Below are 20,822 nucleotides of genomic sequence, written 5' to 3'. Positions count from 1 at the left end.
AAAGTGCTAAATGTGCAAATGCTACTCAAACGTGCTGCTCAAATAAATATATAAAATTGGTAAAATTGATCATATACAATACTGTGCTGAAACATAGTGCAAGTGCTAATATATTAACAATGTAATAATGTCCTCCCAGGATGCATGCACTTTCATTTAAAAAATCTTCACATGGAATTGCTGATCCTTGTAGTGCCACCAATGAATCCGTGCATCAGTGCTGACCCAGCACAATAAAGAGTCCAAACATGCAGTGACCTCGATTTCCTCCAGTGACCCCCACCAGGAGTGCACTCACCTGATAGCTACCCTCTCTTGCAACAGGGGAGTATCGCCTTAGGATGAAAAATCTGCTTTATTCTTCCCTCCATGGTCCTCCCTTGAGCTCCCCCTCGCAATCGCTGTGTAATCGTATCCTCTTTATGGCTCAATGGAACACAAAATGATGATCCCCATAGTGTAAAACTAGTATACTTTATTGGAAAAAATATTATCCACTTACATTGACATAGTAAACTACACACATATGGTCCAAGGCAAGCTGAAAGTCTGGGACACTCTGCATTCCACGGACCCGTACCGGAAGTGTCACAATAACGCTAAGCCCCACCCTATGCGTTTCATCACGCTGACGTCACCTGGAGCGCTCTAGAGCAGTGATCCTCAACTCCGGTCCTCAGGGCCCACTAACAGGCCAGATTTTAAGTATTACCTTGGAGAGATGCAGACTAGAATACTGCAATCACTGAGCAGCAAATGATATCAGCTGGGATGTATTTCAGTTATCTTGCAAACCTGGCCTGTTAGTGGGCCCTGAGGACCAGGTTTGAGGACCACTGCTCTAGAGGATACGATTACACAGCGATTGCGAGGGGGAGCTCAAGGGAGGATCACGGAGGGAAGAGTAAAGCAGATTTTTCCAACCTAAGGCGATACTCCCCTGTTGCAAGAGGGTAGCTATCTGGTGAGTGCACTCCTGGTGGGGGTCACTGGAGGAATCAGGGTCACTGCATGTTTGGACTCTTGTGCTGAGTCAGCACTGATGCACAGATTCATTGGTGGCACTACAAGGACCAGCAATTCCATGTGAAGATTTGTTAAATTAAAGTGCATGCATCCTTGGAGGACATTATCACACAGTTAGTATATTAGCACTTTGTAATATTACTAGCATTTGCACTTTTTGCGGATATTGCACGATGTTTCTGCACAGTATTTGATTTTTTGCACAGTATTGTATGTGATCAATTTTACCCATTTTATATATTTATTTGAGCAGTACGAGAGTAGCATTTGCACATTTAGCACTTTATTTTAGTGGAGCAGAACCTTACCTATTTTACAGAATACTTTATAACCCTCCCTTACTCGATCCAAAATGGGGGGGGGGGGGGGGGGGTTTTGCCTATAGTTCTTCCTTACGTTTAGTGTAGTAGGGAGTATAATACTCCTAAATAATCTTATATGTTGTCAATTTTACCAGAATGGCCTCCTACCCCCACTCTTTCTTTGGTGCTTCATGATGGGCTTGTTAGAGCCGATATTTCTACTCCAGTACATCCTGTAGATGCAAAATATATTGTAGTTCTTCAAAACATGAACAACAGTATAGAAGAGGTAAGTGTTTTTTTTTGTTTTTTTTTAAGGATTCTTGATTAGAAATGTTAAACCTTCTTTAAAGATCAGTGCAGTTATTGTTAAAATTCATGTCAAATAAATTACCAAACAGCGTAATGCTATATAGTAAACCCCTGCGCTCAGGTAAAATATATATATATATATATATATATATATATATATATACCATTAACTGCTGCTACTTACATACAGATGCAATGAATAAAAAGAAACCTAGCGTGTGCCTAATTGATCCAGGTTACACGTCAAAGAAAACAGTAGTGCAAAAATTGATCTTTCACAGATAAACAGTAAAAGAGATCCTTCAAATATAAAAGCAATTCTTAAAATAGAATAAAATATATGAATGAACAGTATAGTCTTTATAGTCTTTAATAAGTCCATCCAACAACCTCTTCAAAAATGCATGTATATCTCAAAACTCCGGGAGGGCCCAGGATAAATCCAATGTGCAATTATAGGAACCCCTCACACTCCACCACCCCTGTGTCGGTACACTCCTGGTAAAATGACCACTCACCAGACATCCATGCAGTGTTGTATTTCGTCCTAGGCCAACAAGGCCCAGGCCTAGGGCAGCACTCTGCAGGGGGGACGGCAAAAAAGCCCCCCCCCCCCCCGCCGCCTACACCTGAGACTCTATTGGCCACTGGTTGCTAGAGCCGCCTTGCATCTAGCAACCAGTGACGTCATGGCCATCACTCCCTGACCCTGCCAAAAAATTTTAAGTGAAGGAGAATTTATGTTAAATAGGAAGGGGTGGGGCAAATTTACATGAGAGGGGGAGGGGGGCCGCCCAACTTTAGTCTTGTCTAGGGCAGCATAAAACCAAAATACACCACTGCATCCATGCCTTTCCACTCTCATGGCTCTCATGGACCAGGCACAGATCGCATAATACATTTTAAACACGAACACCCAGATGGCAGATATGCGGTCCTCTTACTCTCTGTCTCCTCTTCCCCGGGGTATCAGAGACAGGCATATGAAAAAGAATAGCTTCCACTAGTGTAATATTTTTGGAATCGTCACATTTATTATAAAAACATCCATAGTTACACTCACATGATCAAAAATATAAAATCGCCTGTCAATATAAGCTAAGCACCTCCCATGGGATCTCACCGTCTCCAGTCTGGTATATGAGATCTCTCTGAGACACTTGCCGGTTAAAATTCATGATTCACATAAATCAATATGGCAAAAGTACATTATTATTTTGGCTTTGTTTTAAAAATTGCCATGAATAGATAGATAAATGCTTCTCCAGAGCTTCCTAAGGTGACCTAAAGAGAAACTTTGGTCCCCCGATATAGTGGCCCGCACTCCCCTGCTGCCATATTTGAAAAGCTCACCCATGGGCAGATGTTCCGAAGGAAACAGGCAAATACCTGCAGCACATTTAAACCTGCAAAAGGGGAGTTTCATATGCATGCACATACAACACTGGTATCTGGAACCTTGATATCTGTGACGTATGTGCATGAACCCCCCACGTGTTCAGATGTACCACAAGTCTCTGCCTGGTCCTGAAGACCTGCGGCACATCTGGGCACACGTAGAATCCCATGGCGTGCATTTTGCCTGTCAGTAAAACTTCCTCTTTGGATGTGTGACATGAACATCCCAGGAGGTGGGGGGTGCACAAAACCCTTTTAAAAAGTAAGGAATCGTTGTGCTATGGTGGGAGAGGTGGGGGGGGGGAGGGAAGCCAGAAGGAAAAATTTGGGTAAAGGTGTAATTTAAGCCTGCCATACCAAGCTCAAATTTTGTCCGATCAATAATGAATTGCACAAAATTTGAGTCAAGGGTGCCCCTTTTTGGCACCACCCAGCTTGACAAAAGTCGACTAAACAATTGACCTTTTGTCTAAGAAATTAGGCCGGCCATAGACGGTTCGAATCTTTGGCGGGTTCAGCAGGGACTGTTTGAGATTCGAACCTTGTATGAGCAGGCTGATTGTACTCAAGTTGATCGATCCATCAACTTGGGTACAACCAGCATATCGGCTTTCTCTACATACGGTTACTGCCAGCGGCTATAGCATTGTATGCTGATGGCCGAGAATGCTCCCCGTGCCCCCCCGCTGGCATAATACAATATCGCAGCGGGAGGCATTCCCCATCAACATCAGCACTGACTGTGTTGATGGGGGAATCAAGGGATTTTCTTTTGGGTGGAAGGAAAGAAAATGGTATCGTCTATGGCCAGGCTTACATTAGTAAATTTTATATTTAAATTGGGAGATGAATGGATTTTTAGGTCATCAACAGGGCACCTTCAATTTCTCCATGACGATAGGTCACTGCTACATGAGGATTGATCGTCTTTTTTTTTTTTTTTTCTTTCTTTTTTTCTTCTTTTGATATCGGTGTTCGAAGTATTAGAGCTTGTGTCAGGTTTGCTTTACTGACTGTCTTACACTAAGGCTCCATTCACACTATCACGACTTGTCAGCCTGACAAGTCGCAGGCCGTCGCGGTCCAAGCAGTGCTACAGGACCCGTTCTAATAGAAGCGACACAAGTCGCTCCGACTTAGAAAAAGGGTCCTGTACTACTTCGGGGCGACCTCGGAGCGACTTGCATAGACATTCATTATATGAAGTCCGTGCAAGTCGCGCTGAAGTCGTGGTGCACGGGACTGACAGGTTGCCCCCGAAGTCGTGCAGGAGTCGTGCCGCTTCTGTGTGAATGCGGTCTAAAGGAGATTTACCTTCTGTAAAAAAAACATTATTTTTACAAGAAACCCCCAACAATCTCTAGAGCAGGGGTATCAAACTCAAATTCATTGCGGGCAGCATCAGCATTATGGTTGCCCTCAAAGAGCCAGTTGTATCTGTAAGACTACATACATTTATCCAAGGCTTATTTCTCAGAGAATAGGGGCAGGAACTCAACCACGCCCTGTGTTCATAAGTGACAGTGGTGTGTGGGGAGCGGAGCTAGAGAGCTGGAGATGGCGGAACAGAGTTCTGCCACGTTCCTACTGAAAAAATCCCTGGGTGACAGGGCTACGTGAAATGGCCTGGTGGGCCAAATTTGGCCCGCGGGCCTTGTGTTTGACACATGTGCTATAGAGGAACCCTTACTAAGAATGTCTGCAATAGAGAATAAAGCTGGCTACTGTATAGGCCTTCAAGGCAGCCCATTGCTATAACCTTGTTTCTGTAGGATCTTAAGTGGGTTCAGGTGACATGCATCCTGTTCAATCTATGTCCCTTTATGAAGGCAATGGGGTTGATTTACTAAAACCGGAAGAGCGCAAAATCTGGTGCAGCTCTGCATAAAAAGCTAATCCACTTCCAGATTTTTTTTTTTTTTTTTTTTGAGAAAGCTTAACGTGATTGTAAAGGCTCAGTTTTTTTTCTATTAAAATAACAAACATGTTATACTTACCTGCTCTGTATAATGGTTTTGCATAGAGCAGCCCTAATACTCCTCCTTTCAGTCCCTCTTCGGTGCTCCTGGCCCCTCCCTCCTGTTGAGTGCCCCCATAGCAAGCATCTTGCTATAAGGGGACCCGGGCCAAGCTGCAGCTTGGTGTATCCATTCAGACACGGAGCTGCAGGTCAGCCCTATCCCCTCTCTGTCCTAATTGGCTAACAGAGGTTGACAGCAGCGGGAGCCATTGGCCCGCTACTATGTCCCAGCCAATCAGGAGGGAAAGTCCCGGACGGCTGAGGCACTTGTGCACATTGCTGGATAGAGATGAGGCTTAGGTAAGTATTAGGGGGGCTGCTGCACACAAAGAAGGCTTTTTATTTTAATGCATAGAATGCATTCAGATAAAAAAAAAACCTTCTGACTTTACAACTGACTTTAAAGCGGAGTTCCACCCTGGGAATACTTTTTTTTAATAAAAATACCCCCGGGACAGTCAGGGCTAGTACATTCCACAATGGCTAGCCTCTGATCTGTCCCGGGTTGCACTTACCTGCAAGAAGAAATACTTACCTTGAAAAAGTATTGTCCAGCGCTGCCATCTCAGGTGTGGGCAGCTTGAAGTCAGCTTGAAGTCAGCGCGATCCTCTTCTGCGTCCTCTTCCGTCTTCTTCGGTCCCACGATGCACTGCACTGGCCCCGCCGTCACTTCCGGGTCCGCAGCGTCATCCCTGCACAGCTTCTGGGCATGCCCAGAAGCTGTTTTGCAAGGTATGACGGCGCCTGCACCGGACCTGACGTCGGGGCCAGTGCAGGTGCATTGATTCCTGGGAGCGATGACGTTCAGCTCCCAGGAATCATTGCAAAGCCAGGAAGTGACGAATCGCCGTGGCCACCGAGGGGAGGAAGAAGGAAGTAAGGTAAGTATATTTTCTTCTAAACGAGGTAAGTAAAAAAAAAAAAATTGCGATTATCCATTTGTTTTTCAGGTGACCCGGAGCGAGAAGATGGAGGTAAGTATAAATTTACTGTGGAAGTCCACTTTAATTGAACAAGCTGAAGTTAGAAGCTGATTGGCTACCATACACATCTGCAACAGGTTTTGCACTCTCCGATTTTAGTAAATCAACCCCAATCTGTCATTCTTCCTTGATACATCCACAGTGTTGATGATTTAATGAGACTTCATTGAGATAAGGACGATGTGCTGATCTATATATGGATGGGGCCATGCATCTAATCACTACAGCACCCAATGTTAGTGCTAATGGCTTATGTTTTTATGATTTGGGACCAACACATTACTTACAAAATTGGGTATTGATTGCCAGAACCTTCTTTGTGTTTTAGAGGAAAATGAGACCCCCCCTGAGCTCTTTTCAGATACTGTATAGCGACCTTCATGTTGATGTGATCTATTGCGTGAGGGCTCAGATCTATGATTTGCAGGCGGCAAAGCACAGTCGCTTCAGTGCAGCAAGCTGTTTCAAATCGCCTAAAGGTAAGTTGTATGTGACATGGCAAAGAGAAAACAAGTGGAACTCCTGTTAAACTTTCTGTGGTATTAGTGTTGAGCCTCTGTTTCTCTGAGTTTGCAGATTTGATTGCACAGTTGTGTTTTGTGCCAGAGCTCTGACTTTAGATATTAAAACCGCTTTCTTGAAGTGTGTGTGTGTGTGTATATATATATATATATATATATATATATATATATATATATATATTAAAAAAAATTATGTATTGAATATAGTAAAATACGGTTAACCTCATATTTCAATGTAGCGCATATATTTGCGCGATGGGTGGGCCTTAATTGCCACCAACAAGTATGTAGTGTAAAGGGCCTGCTTGGTTGGAAAAAAATTGATTGGATAGTTTAGGTAGGTCCTTATATTTTACAGTTTTGGTAAATATAAAGTTGATTGTAACAGGTATGGTGACCTTAGTCTATGTCACAATACCCAATAATAATGTACTGTATGCTTGGAGAAACTGTATTTACCATTAAAGCGTTATTGAATGTTAACATTTTTATATCTTTTATACAAATGTCACTCATTTAAAACTGAATTTCAGGTATGGAATATTTTACATATCTACATTGGTGCAGCATGGATCATTGTAAGTATGTATGTACCATACCTGTGGGATTATTGTAGAAGCTGGAAATCACTGTAATAGGCACTGCTACTATACTGATCTCCACTATCTTCCCAGTCCCATGCTGAGCGGCTGTCCTGTATTGTGAAAACAAGGGGTTGATTGGTCAGCATGGGCGCCATTCACAGAATACTTTGCATTTTTCAATTCAGAGCAGAATGAAACTTTTCAGGTTAGAAAATAGAAAAAAAACTTTTCAGGCTCTTTTTTGTCATAATATGCAAGCATACACAGTAGGGATCGACCGCTAATCGGCAAAGCCGATATATCGAGGGCCAATATGCACTTTCCCCGATATATCGGAATACGCCCCGGAGGTTACCGATATTTAGAAAAGTGCTGTACCGGAGTGATGCCTGCAGCTAGAGGCATCACCCAGGTACCGGCGTCCATAGCCGACGGTCGGCTGTCTTGTAATGACAACCGTTGTGGCTGAGAAGCCGCTCGGCTGTCATTACAAGGAGTGAGAGGGGACGTCCCCTCCCGCCGCCTTCCTCGGCTCGCCCGGGTCTCCCGTCCCATCGGGAGACCCGGGCAACCAGCCGGCACGGCTTCCAAAGACCTGATCAAAGCTGCATTCGGCTCTGATCGGGTCTCCATGCAAAAATCTGGAAGTGATGTCATGACATCACTTCTGGGTACTCGGCGCCAGATTTAAAAAAAATGACAGCATTCAAAACAGCCAAACTTGGTGTTTTGAATGCTTTTAAGTGCAGAGGAGGGGTTTGGGGTCTTTTAGACCCCCAGATCCCTCCACAACAGTACCTGTCAAATAAAATGAATAAATGTACGAAAATACCGGCCGATACCGATACGCGATGACCAAAATATCGGTACCGGCAATGAAAAAACGATATCGGTTGATCCTAATACACAGCAAACTTGCACATTATGACACTCCTAGCTTGTAAAGTTCCCGTTCCAGCACTGTGACGACTTCATTCATCCTAAGAACCAGCATGTTTTCCTGGCATTTGTAAGATGCCACGATTGTACACTGGGCTACGCATGTGCAGCTGTCAATGTACAATTTTGAAAAAAGACACCTGAAAGAAAGGAATGGTGATTTTTTTTTTTTTTTTGTCTTTTTTTTTGTTTTAGAAAATAGCACTTATAACTGCTTGAAAAAATGTACTTTAGCAGCAGCACAACACAGTTCAAACTTTTGGGTGGGCAGATAAATAGTGTAAATGTGTAAATATCATCTCCCGTAAATAAATTACGTAAATGTTTTTTTCTTTATATTAAAAAAAAAAAAAAAAAAGGTAATGGTGATTGATGGACCATCTGTTTCACTATACAGTAGTAGAATATAAATACAATATGTTTGGATATAAACAGCCTGATTGGTTTATATCTCACTTTACAGTACTTCCAGAGAATTTACGAGTGGAAGGAATAAACACCATATACCTGCTAAAATGGGACTGGGACTATCAAAAGAACCCGAATGTGACATTTTCAGTGCAGAAAAGGTATGTACAACCCAACCAATGTTAAGTCTTATAATTCCTTAAAGCCTCCCTCTCCACATATCCACATATGTTTTTTTCCAAAAAGGTCCTTCAGGAGGCTAATAAAAAAAAAATGCAGCTCATGCTGTAATACTCACCTTCTGTCCTGTGCTACCCACTGCAATGATCCCTTTCAGGGCCACTGATAGGGGGGACCACCAGTCCTGTAGGGGGCCCGGCACACGGGGGGGGGGGGGCAACAGCACGGGAAATCAGTGCCATTGGGCAGAAGGGCAATTACAGAAGGAAGACCTGTGTGGCTCTCTGCAGCAGCTGAAAGCCAGTTTCTCGGCCTCCTGACAGCTTTCAGCTGCAGCAGGGAGAGACACAGACACAGGGCATAGTTCCTGTAATTGCTTATCCAACGCCGATTCCTCCCTGTTCTGCCTGCTTCTGATCTCCCCATGTGCCCCCTTTTCACTGTGCCGCACCCCCCCCCCTCCCCAGCGCTGCAGGCTTTCCTGTCCTGTAAAAAAATTACAAATTGTAAAATAAAATAATCATAAACATTTTAAAAAAATATATAATTTTTTTTTTAATTGTAAAAATGTATTAAAAGGGGCTAATTCACACAGGTTCTGTTTTATGTTTGTGTCCTCTAATAATGATTTTAGTGTATTTTTAGTGAAAAAAAAATTTTTTTTGGGGGGGGGGGGGGGGGGGGTGGGTGGGGCTGCCAGGTAGACTGTACGGTCCCCCGTGATTTCTAGCAGCAGCCCTGATCCCTTTCCACAACTAGATGTCCTCAGTCTTCACAGTGTGGGGTTGATTTGCTAAAACTGGAGAGTACAAAATCTGGTGCAACTCTGCATTGTATAGATGCAATGCAGAGTTACAATATTGCTCAAAGTAGAGTCGGGGGGGGGGGATGGACTTGTTTATTGGGGGGGGGGGGGAATTTAAGAGCAACAATGTGTTGGTAGTCCGTAACATAAAAAAAGATTCAGGCTGCAGCTGTCCCAAGAAGGAATTGGATACCTTAGGATCTGTGTATACAAGGAGGAATGGGAAGCGCCACCATCTTAGTGCAACTAGTCTAAAAACAATTGAAGCCAGAAATGAATGAAAGGTGACCCTCACATTTGGTGAAATAGTAAAAACATATATCCTGGTGGAAACTATGCAGAGCTTGGCAGGGTCTTAGCTGGGTCTCTATGATCAGGCTGTAGGAGCCGCTGGGAGACGACATCCGTTTGGCTGGGAAGGTGCTGTGGATGGCGGCAGGTCAGCCGCAAGATGGAGACAGCAGGAGTCTGTGCAGATCAGCTAAGTGGATGTACTGAGGGGATGGAGCTCTGGTCGGCAGGCTGTGGTGACTCCGCCGATGGAGAATCTGAGAATGGTGACTGATCAGGATTCTGTAGCAATCAGCTAGTTGGGTGCAGCGCAGGGATTGCAGTCCTGCTGGAATGGTAGCGCTGATGTCTGAGCGTAAAGCAGATCTAGACCTGGAGCAGCGGGGTGGCAGTGTTCCAAAACACGCAAGTTCCTAGAGGAGGCTGTGGGTGGTGTGGAGATGTGGCTACGCGTTTCACAGCAACAAGGACTGCCCCTTTGTCAAACCATACATGCCAATGGGCTTGGCTTGAGTGCCTTTAAAGGCAAAAGTGGAGGGGGCTGGGCGGAGATATGCAAAAAAAAAAGGGGGGGGTGGCGAGAACTGGGTAATCCAATCTAAATGTGACAGATCTTCATATCTGCTGTTGCTTCACCTTCTGGCATAACACAATTAGAATTTTTCAAACAAGAAATAAAAACAACAAAAAGGGACACATTTATTACTAGTGGTTATAGATATGATGCGGAAGGATAATTAAATGAATGTCAGAATGGGGTCTGTTGAATAGTGGCAGTTGCACAAGGGACAACGGCCTAAAAAATTATTTTGGACATTTTGGTACAGATGGATAAATTTATTTTTTTGGGGGAAAAAATCAATTAAAAGAGAAAAATGAAATAAAATTACAATTAAAAAAAAAAAGCGAAAAAGTAATAAAAAAAAAAGGGGGGGGGGTTTATAAGCACTCAAGCTCATTGGTTTGTATGGTTTGACAAAGGGGCGGTCCTCGTTGCTCCGAAATGTGTAGCCACATCTCCACCCCACCCACAGCCTCCTCTTGGAATTTGCGCTCTGGCTCTAGCCCTGCTTTACTCTGACATCAGCTCTACCATCCCAGCCTGCTGACAGGACTACAATCCCTGCGCTGCACCAAGCTAGCTGATTGCTACAGACTCCTGCCACCACTGCCAACGTGGCTCACCAGTCCCCATTCTCCGAGTCTCTATCGGCGGAGTCACCACAGCCTGCCGACCGGACCTCCATCCCATCAGCTGATCTCCATAGTCTCCTGCTGTCTCCAACTTGCGGCTGACCTGCTGCTATCCACAGCACTCTCCTAGCCAAGCAGATGTCCTCTCCCAGCGGCTCCTACAGCCTGATCGTAGAGACCCAACTGTGACCCTGCCGAGCTCTGCATAGTTTCCACTGGGATACATGTGCCACCATTCATTTATTTCTGGCTTCAATTGTTTAGACTAGTTGCACTTAGATGGTGGCGCTTCCCAATCCTCCTTGTATACAACTCTGCATGTTAACCAATCAGCTTCTGACTTCAGCTTGTTCAATTAAGCTTTAACTAAAAAAAAAAAAAAAACGAAACTGGAAGCTGATGGGTTTCTATACAGAACTGCACCAGATTTTGCACTCTCCAGTTTTAGTAAATTAACCCTTATCGGTCTTTAACCACTTCTGGACCGGAAGGATTTGCCCACAAATAGAGCGTTCTTTTGGTGGTATTTGATCACCTCTGCGATTTTTATTTTTTGCGCTATAAACTGCGCTTATAAAATAAAAAAAGAGCGACAATTCTGAAAAAAAAAAATATTTTTCACATTCTGCTATATAACATTCGCAAAAAAAAAATTAAAAAATCAAAATTTTTTTAGGCCAATTTGTTTTCTGCTACATATTTTTGGTAAAAATGGCGAAAAAAGCGTATTTTGGTGGGTTTGCGCAAAAGTTATCGTATCTACGAACTACGGGAAAGATTTATGTCATTTATATAGTTTTTTTTTTTTTACTAGTAATAACGGCGATCTGCGTTTTTTTTTGCGGCAGACAGATCGGACCCCTAACTGACATTTTTGACACTTTTGGGGGGACCAGCGACATTACTACAGTAATCAGTGCTAAAAATATGCAGTTACTGTAATAATGACACTGGCAGGGAAGGGGTTAACACAGTGGGTGATCAAGGGGTTAAATGTAAGCCTAGGGGAGTTTTTCTAACTGTATGGGGGTTGGGCTTTTGAAATGACCACGGAGACATGTGATCCTATATAGAAGGATCACAGGCGCTCTGTGATCATTCCAAAGAGTAGAACGGTCAGCTGTGTTTACAACAGCTGACCGCCCTTCTCTCTCAGTGGGGAATGATCGCGTGTGCCCGGCGACAATCGGGGCCGTTGGCCCCGTGCATTAGAGTCCCCGCTGCCGTGTGGGGGCGGGAGCGTGCCGCCGGCGGCGTGCGCTTGCCCCCTGGCAGCAGGTGCACGACCGACGTAGAGCTACGTCGGTTCGCGCAGGAGGGCCAGCCTGCCGCAGTGGTTCTGCGGCGGGCAGTCCTTAAGTGGTTAATCACAAACTTCAGATGTCTTCACTGTATGTTCTCAGTTATCCCAGCATCACTCATTACGGGGGACTGAGGACATACTGTGAGTGTAATGATGCAGTGATCAGTACTGATGTGATTACATCTGAAGCTTTAAGCTCTGTACAGACATCTTGGAAAGGGAGTGATCCCGTCACACAAACTTGGAAATCTTTCTCGGGGAGTTATTTACACAAAGGGCGTATTATAATACCAACTTTTCTATGTTTGCCAGCAAATAAAATTCCACTTTTATGCAGTTTTAAAAACTCCAATGCCATCAAAAATTGAAAGGGATACGTCCTTTTTAGTACTAATACAGTAATCCCCCGCTCCATCGCGGTTCAGTTTTTGCGGTCCCGGTATATTGCGTTTTTTTTTGTAATGTTATTTTACTATATAAATCATTAAAAATGAAATATTTTTGTGTTTTCCATAGCTCTTGCTATGTCTCTCAGTATCTTTTATGTGTTTAAATGAGTTTCTATTGTTTTAAAAGTGTGTTTAAAGACCTTAAAATGCTTTTACACGTACAGTGACAGTAAAATAAACATGCCTACAATGCATTTTAATAGGGTTTTTCTATTTCGCTGAATTTCACTTTTCGCGGCTGAGTCCGGAACGTAACCCCCGCAATGGAGGGGGGTTTACTGTAAATCTGTTGTTTAATCTGCTTTTTATTTTGCCTTTCCTCCTTCACCCTGATCAATACGCTAACGAAAATTTTTAAATAAAACCATTTTCATTATATACCTTATTTTTGAACTAGTGATATAAATACTGGATTCATGTTCTCTGCGCAATGGTGGCAGATCATGGCTGGTGGGAGGAGCTAGGGTGCTGTACATAGCTACCTAAACACATCACAGCACCCTTTTATGTAATGGGGAATGTACCAGACGGAGCTGGAATGGACAAAGGTGGGTAGGGACAGAATCCGAAATAATAACCGGGAGATCTTACTAATGGAGTATACAAGACACATAAGAAACCAGGTTCCACCTATAACTTTTTATTGGATTTACCCTTTAAACTGCTTTTGCTTTTCCTCCACTCATGTCGTGCTTTATGATTAATGTATTCCTCTTTAAAGTCTGTGTGGAACTAAGAATATTTTCCTCTGTTTTTTTTTTTTTTTTAAAGCTACTATTCACTGAGTAATTGGAGTATACTGGAAGGATGTGAAAATATCACCACTCCGGAGTGCAATGTGTCCAGCCTAGATATCTTTTTAAGATCTAAGTTACTTGTTTCAGTTTACAATTCGCAAACAGATGAACACAACTCCAACATAGTCACTTTTTATCCCCTGGAAGAGAGTAAGTTGCCATAAATATATACTTGTAAAGCATTTCTCTGGTACACTACCGTTCAAAAGTTTGGGGTCACCCAGATAATTTCATGTTTTCCATGAAAACTCACACTTTTATTCATCAAATGAGTTGCAAAATGAATAGAAAATATAGTAAAGACGTTGACGATGTTAGAAATAATGACTTATTTGAAATAATAATTTTGTCCTTCAAACTTTGCTTTCATCAAAGAATTCTCCATTTGCAGCAATTACAGCCTTGCAGACCTTTGGCATTCTAGCTGTCAATTTGTTGAGGTAATCTGAAGAAATTTCACCCCACGCTTCCTGAAGCACCTCCCACAAGTTGGATTGGCTTGATAGGCACATCTTGTATACCATACGGTGAAGCTGCTCCCACAACAGCTCAATAGGGTTGAGATCTGGTGACTGTGCTGGCCACTCCATTACAAACAGAATACCAGCTGACTGCTTCTTCTCTAAATAGTTCTTGCACAGGTTGGAGGTGTGCTTTGGGTCATTGTCCTGTTGTAGGAGGGTATTGGCTCCAATCAAGCACTGTCCACAGGGTATGGCATGGCGTTGCAAAATGGAGTAATAGCCTTCCTTATTCAAAATCCTTTTACCTTGTACAAATTTCCCACATTACCAGCACCAAAGCAGCCCCGACCATCACATTACCTCCGCCATGCTTGACAGATGGCGTCAGGCACTCCTCCAGCATCTGTTCACTTGTTCTGCATCTCACAAATGTTCTTCTGTGGGATCCAAACACCTCAAACTTAGATTTATCTGTCCATGACACTTTTTTCCAATCTTCCTCTGTCCAATGTCTGTGTTCTTTTGCCCATCTTAATCTTTTCCTTTTATTGGTCAGTCTCAGATATGGCTTTTTCTTTGCCACTCTGCCTAGAAGGCTAGCATCCCGGAGTCGCCTCTTCACTGTGGAGCTTGAGACTGGAGTTTTGCGGATACCATTTACTGAAGCTGCCAGTTGAGGACCTGTGAGGCGTCTATTTCTCAAACTAGAGACTCTAATGTACTTGTCCTCCAGCTTAGTTGTGCACCGAGGGCCTCCCACTTTTCTTTCTATTCTGGTTAGAGCCCTTCTGTGCTTTTCTCTGAAGGGAGTAGTACACACACCGTTGTAGGAAATCTTCAGTGTCTTGGCAATTTCTCGCATGGAATAGCCTTCATTTCTCAGAACAAGAATTGACTGTCGAGTTTCAGAAGAAAGTTCTCTTTTTCTGGCCATTTTATAATTGAACCCGCAAATGCTGATGCTACAGATACTCAATTAGCTCAAAGGAGGGCCAGGTTTTATAGCTTCTCTAATCAGCACAACAGTTTTTAGCTGTACTAACATAATTGCGCAAGGGTTTTGTAATCCTCAATTAGCCTTTTAACATGGTTAGCTAACATAATGTACCATTAGAACTAGGGATCGACCGATTATCATCAATCCTGATATATCAGGGGCCGATATGCACTTTTCCCGATATTGAGGTTACCGATATTGCCGATATTTTGGGAAAGTGCTGTACCGGAGTGATGCCTGCAGCTAGACTCATCACCCCGTTACCGGCATCCATAGCCGTCGGTCGGCTGTCTTGTAATGACAACCGATCTGGCTGAGATGCCGCTCGGCTGTCATTACAAGGAGAGGGAGGGGACGTCCTGACGCCTTCCGCGGCTCGCCCGGGTCTCCCGTCCCACCGGGACACCCGGGCATCCTACCTGCACGGCCGCTGAAGAGAAGACCCGATCAAATCCGCATTCGGCTCTGATTGGGTCTCCATGCAAAGAAAAACCCATGACATCCCTTGCGGGTACTCGGCGCCTAAATTCAAAACAGCCAATCCTAGCGTTTTTGAATGCTTTTAAGTGCAGAGGAGGGGTTTGGGGTCTTTTAGACCCCCAGATCCCTCCACAACAGTACCTGTGAAAAAAAAAAAAAAATTCTAAATGTCCGAAATATATCAGCCTATATCGGCCGATACCGATATCCGATGACCAAAATATCGGTATCGGCATTAAAAAAACGGTATCGGTCGATCATAAATTAGAACACAGGAGTGATGTTTGCTGGAAATGGGCCTCTGTACACCTATGTAGATATTCTATTAAAAATCTGCCCTTTCCAGCTAGAATAGTCATTTACCACATTATCAATGTCTAGACTGTATTTCTGATTAATTTAATGTTCTCTTCATTTAAAAAAAAAAAACAATGCTTTTCTTTAAAAAAAGGACATTTCTCAGTGACCCAAACTTCTACGGTAGTGTACATTTACATGTGGTTTGTGTATCAATTAATCAGGGTCTATGTATAGAACTTTTGCTGTGCGAATGTCTTTAACTATTTGAACAGGCACTACAAATGTCTGCCATATTGTTGTAATACTAATTTCTCTTACGTCCTCCGACAGTCGCCGCCTCTTCATATTCGTCACAATGGGTATTAGACTTTGCTCCGAAGGAGTAGCTAGGCAACAGAATATGTTAACATTAAAGCTTTTAACATATCCCACCCTCAAGGGGTGGTCCCCTCAGTCAATACCCTCCTACTTCCTGCAACCATATCTCAGTTTCAATGTCTAGCTTGTCAGGAGTAGCTGGTTCTCTCTGTGCTGGGGCTTTGTGCCCCAGCCTCTTTCTTCTTTTTTGATTTTTTGTTTGAGTTTTTTCTCTCTCTTTACTTAGCTGTTCTTTTTGTCAGCATTAGTTAGTTCTTCTGACGAAGAGGATCATGTGGGCTGGGTCTCGGGCTGATCCCCCTGGTCGCAGGTCGTGGATCAGTGGCTTCCCATCGAGCGTTCAGCCAGGTAACGCTCCTGGCACAGTGAACGACCCATCCCTGTTCGGTGCAGGGATGATTGGTGAGGTGGCTACCTCACTGGACGCTGTGCGGTTTCTTAACCTCAATTTTGTGCGTCTTGTATGCGACTCTCCCTGCCTCATGTGCAGCGGCTTGTTCGCCTGTGCGGGTCCCCCACACCATTGAGAGGTGTGTAAGGCGGCGACCTGGTCGACCGTACACACTTTCACAAAATTCTACAAGGTGGATGTTCAGGCATCGGCGGATGCTTCCTTTGGCCGCAAGGTTCTTAGTGCGGCTGTTCCCTAGGATCACCTGTTGGGATCCCTGGCTGTTGGGATAAGTTTTTTTTTTTTATCCCCTGGTTATTTGTTTTTCCTGGGTTGTTGCTCCTGTTGAGCAAGTTTTTTTCCTATTGCCCAGCTGGTTTCCTTCCTTTGGTAAGGTTCCTTTCTTTGATGCGGAGACTGCGTTGCCTTACGGCGCGGATGCGTTTCCCACCCCTCATGTTTGCACTGCTTTGGGACGTCCCCATTGTGACGAATATGAAGAGGCGGCGACTGTCGGAGGACGTAAGAGAAAACGGAATTTTTGTAAAATCTTACCTGTAAAATTCCTTTCTCTGAGTCCTCCGACAGTCGCCGCCCCCGCCCCTCTTTTGGGGTTTTTGGTTATATACTCTACTGCTATTCCACTGAAACTGAGATATGGTTGCAGGAAGTAGGAGGGTATTGACTGAGGGGACCACCCCTTGAGGGTGGGATATGTTAAAAGCTTTAATGTTAACATATTCTGTTGCCTAGCTACTACTTCGGAGCAAAGTCTAATACCCATTGTGACGAATATGAAGAGGCGGCGACTGTCGGAGGACTCAGAGAAAGGAATTTTACAGGTAAGATTTTACAAAAATTCCGTTATCTCTTATGATCATCAGCTACATCTATCTAGTGACTATAATGTAGAATTGTTTTATATGCCTCAATAAAAAAATATTGCATTACGGCCACTTGATGGAGCTGATGATTACAGGAGATTACATCAGATAATTAAATTAAAAACAACTGGGCAGACATTTGTGGGGCCCGCATGAATGCTTAAGACATCCAAACAGCGAGCGTTTTAAACATAGACCACTTAACAATGAAAATTTCCATTTCCAATATCCCCAATTACCCGTGCATTCTTGAATTATACACATATAATAGTTTCAATGTAAAACCTCTTTCAAATCAGCCAACATCTGAAAACACACTGGCCAATTTCCCTCTCTAATTGTGGAAAGACAAATGTGCTTTCTCTTTCATTCATTGACGGACACAGCTCCTTATCTTCTTGACCGTTGGGTTATACTGCCCCCTACAGGAGTAGGACACTAGGCAGGAAAAAGCTTGGCTACGCCTATGGGGAAGTCCCAGGGAGTATACTCCCATTCCCAGCTATAGGCATTCAGTTTTCTTCTGCCTAGTCAGGAGTAAGGACCTAGTTCCTTGCTGGGATCTCTGGTCCTGACAATTTTTCTTTGTTATTTTGTTCCTGTGAGAATCTACTATCAACTGCCGGACTGGGCTACAGACTGGATAACCTAGATCCAGACGGTCCTCCCAGTCTGGCCAACGAGCACACGCAGGCCTCCGCTCTGCACTAACTCGGCAGTGACATAGCTCCACTGGATGGGGGCTGGCCTGCGAGTTAAACGTCTCGCGAGGGCGCATACAACCTGGTCTCGGCCTGGGTCGCAGCATTCCTCTTGGCTGACAGCCACCCCAATTCCAATGCAGCAGTGGTCTGTCAGAAGCAGTGCCCACCCAAATTCTGGTATGATAAGTAGCTGTCCCTCCCCCCCAACCCTGGAGGTTTTTTGGGTGGACGTGGGCCCCTCCCTGGGATGGTCGGACCCCCGGCTTCCCCTGCTTCCTCTGCAGCGTCCCCCCCCCTTTCTCAGTGGTTTTTCTGCGGACTTTTTACTCCCCATCTGCCCACACTCTCCCTCCCCCTCCCCTCCTATGGAGTGGCCATACCTTTTTAGGTCGGTCTGGGGTGAGGAGCTGGCGATTGGGGGGGGGGGGAGAGCGCCTCTGGCAAACGGAGGATCGACCTTTGGGGGGGGGCTGTGCCTGGTGGGGCTCCTGCCAGGGCCCCCCTTACTGCTGGGATTGTGTTCAGTGCTCCTGGGGGCCGCCATTTTCTTGGGGCCTTCTGTGCTGTGGATTGGCGGCCATATTTGTGTAGCCTTGGCGGCCGTTTTATTGTGAAGACATACATTGCGTGGTGTGAGTTTCTTGGGGTTCTCCCTCTCTCCTTTTCGGTGGTTCAGATATTGGCTTTCCTCCAACAGGGGTTGAGCAGGACCTGGCCTTGAGTACTATCCTGGGTCAGGTTTCAGCCGTAGCGGTTTTCTTTCAACGTCTATTGGCCACACATTCCTTGGTGCGAACCTTTATCCAGGGAGTTCAACACTGGGCTCCTCCAGTGTGGTCTCCATTGCTACCGTGGGACCTCAATTTTGGTGCTGTCTGTTCCTCAGAAACCTCCCTTTGAAAGTCTCTGGGAGGTTCTCCTGCCTTCATTGTCCCAGAAGATGGCCTTTTTGGTGGCTATTACTTCTGCACGCAGGGTGTCGGAGCTGGCGGTGTTGCCTTGTCGTTCACCTTACCTGGTGGTTCACAGAAATAAGGTGGTTCTTTGTCCCTGTCCGTCGCTCCATTCAAAGGTCGTCTCTGATTTCCATTTGAATGAAGACCTTGTGTTGCCTTCCCTATGTCCCAGGCCTAAACATCCTAAGGAAATTGCCTTGCATTCCCTGGATGTGGTTTGGCAATCAGGAAGTACCTGGCAGCTACGGAGTCTTTTCGGAAGTCAGACTCACTATTTGTACTCACAGATGGACCTCCAAAAGGGTTGGCTGCTTCTGCTGCAATCCTTTCCAGATGGATCAGACAGATCGTGATTCAGGCCTATTCGCTTAAGGGTCAGGTTCCTCCTTTCCCTGTTAAGGTGCACTCTACTCTGGCGATTAGTGCCTTCTGAGCCTTCCGTCATCAGGCGTCAGTGTTGCAGGTTTGCAAGACGGCCATGTCACCTGGTTGTCTGTGTACACTTTCACAAAGTTTTATTAGGTGGATGTGTTGGCATCTGCAGATCCGGATGCTTCTTTTGGCTGCAAGGTTTTGGCTGCTGTTTAGAGGACTTGGTCCTCTTTGAGGGTGTATTGTTTTTTTAAGGTGAGCTCCAGTTGTTTATGGATGAGCTCCATGTTACCTGGTTAGCTACGATTTACCCTTGGGAATTTTTTCTTGCTGTTCCCACCCCTCATGTTTGACACTGCTTTGACATCTGAGATGCTCCTAAAGACACTTGCAGACCCAGCTCTGCAATCCGCTATTGCTGCAGTTTCTGTCTACCAAACTACAGCTAACTGGACTAGGGCAATGAACAACCAACACGATCCTGTAATCCAGGACCATACTTGAACTGAGCAATTACCTTCTGCCCTGGTCTTTGGTTTGGATGCACTAGGACATGTTATGGCACAAATGGCTCAGATTTCCATTCACATGTGCAGAATCTCGTAGCTCAAAGCCTGGCTAACTAAAACCACCCGTGAAAGATGCCTCACATGTATGCCCTTTGAATGATTACATTTTTTTTTTTTTTTGAGGCACTTAACAAAATTATCAAAGATTTCACAGAAGAAAGGGTTCTTCTCATACAACGGATTTCTAAAAACCTCTCCTCCGCTTTTACCTCTCCATGACACAAAACACCCAATCACTCTTCCCAGGCTTCAGCTTCAAAACCTAAGTTTAGCCCTTCCTTTTGGCATAAGACTTGGTGCACAGAGCCCACAAAATATTTCCCAAAGCCTTCTTTCCAATGAAGGGGCACCATCACTTCAGAGATTGGGAGGACATCTGTTATAGTTTGCCTGTCTGTGGGTCACAGACGTCCCAGGCCTGTGGGCTCAATCACTGGTTTCAAAGTGGTTCCAAATAGAGTTCAAACTCTCCCTCTCACCGCTTTCTTTTTCTAATTGGCCAAAATCTGCCCAAGGACAGTCAGATTTTCAGAATGCCTTGAAACATCTCTTGTCCCAGGGAATAGTTGGGCCAGTATGGTACCAAAATCCAACAGGGGTATTTGTCCTATCTTGGAACTAAAATCCCTAAACAAATGCCTTCAAAATCCACAAGCTCAGTTATTGTCCCTCTGAAACAAGGGGAATACCTGGCATTCATAGACTTTAAAGATGCCTTCCTGCACATTCCCATTTATCCACCTCATCAGTGCTTTCTACGCTTTGCAGTAGGAGACCATACCTCCCAGTTTCACTGTCATATGGTCTGTCTTCT

The 20,822-nt window shown here is 44.5% G+C and overlaps 1 protein-coding gene across 1 annotated transcript in view; it reads left to right on the top strand.

The window, feature by feature from the left end:
• The window catches only part of LOC309547965 (interferon alpha/beta receptor 1-like), a gene marked incomplete at its 3' end in the record, with an annotated part of 139,077 nt that overhangs the window by 27,009 nt on the left and 91,246 nt on the right, over positions 1-20,822 (top strand). Inside the window, exons 2-5 of the mRNA XM_082247958.1 lie at positions 1,484-1,617; positions 6,371-6,521; positions 8,550-8,655; positions 13,488-13,663. Coding sequence (XP_082104084.1) covers positions 1,484-1,617; positions 6,371-6,521; positions 8,550-8,655; positions 13,488-13,663 — 567 coding nt within the window. The remainder of the gene's footprint in view (positions 1-1,483; positions 1,618-6,370; positions 6,522-8,549; positions 8,656-13,487; positions 13,664-20,822) is intronic.

The sequence above is a fragment of the Pelophylax lessonae genome (assembly GCF_965119305.1).
Source record: "Pelophylax lessonae genome assembly, chromosome: 2".
NCBI lineage: Eukaryota > Metazoa > Chordata > Amphibia > Anura > Ranidae > Pelophylax > Pelophylax lessonae.
This window is presented reverse-complemented; position numbering and strand designations above follow the sequence as displayed.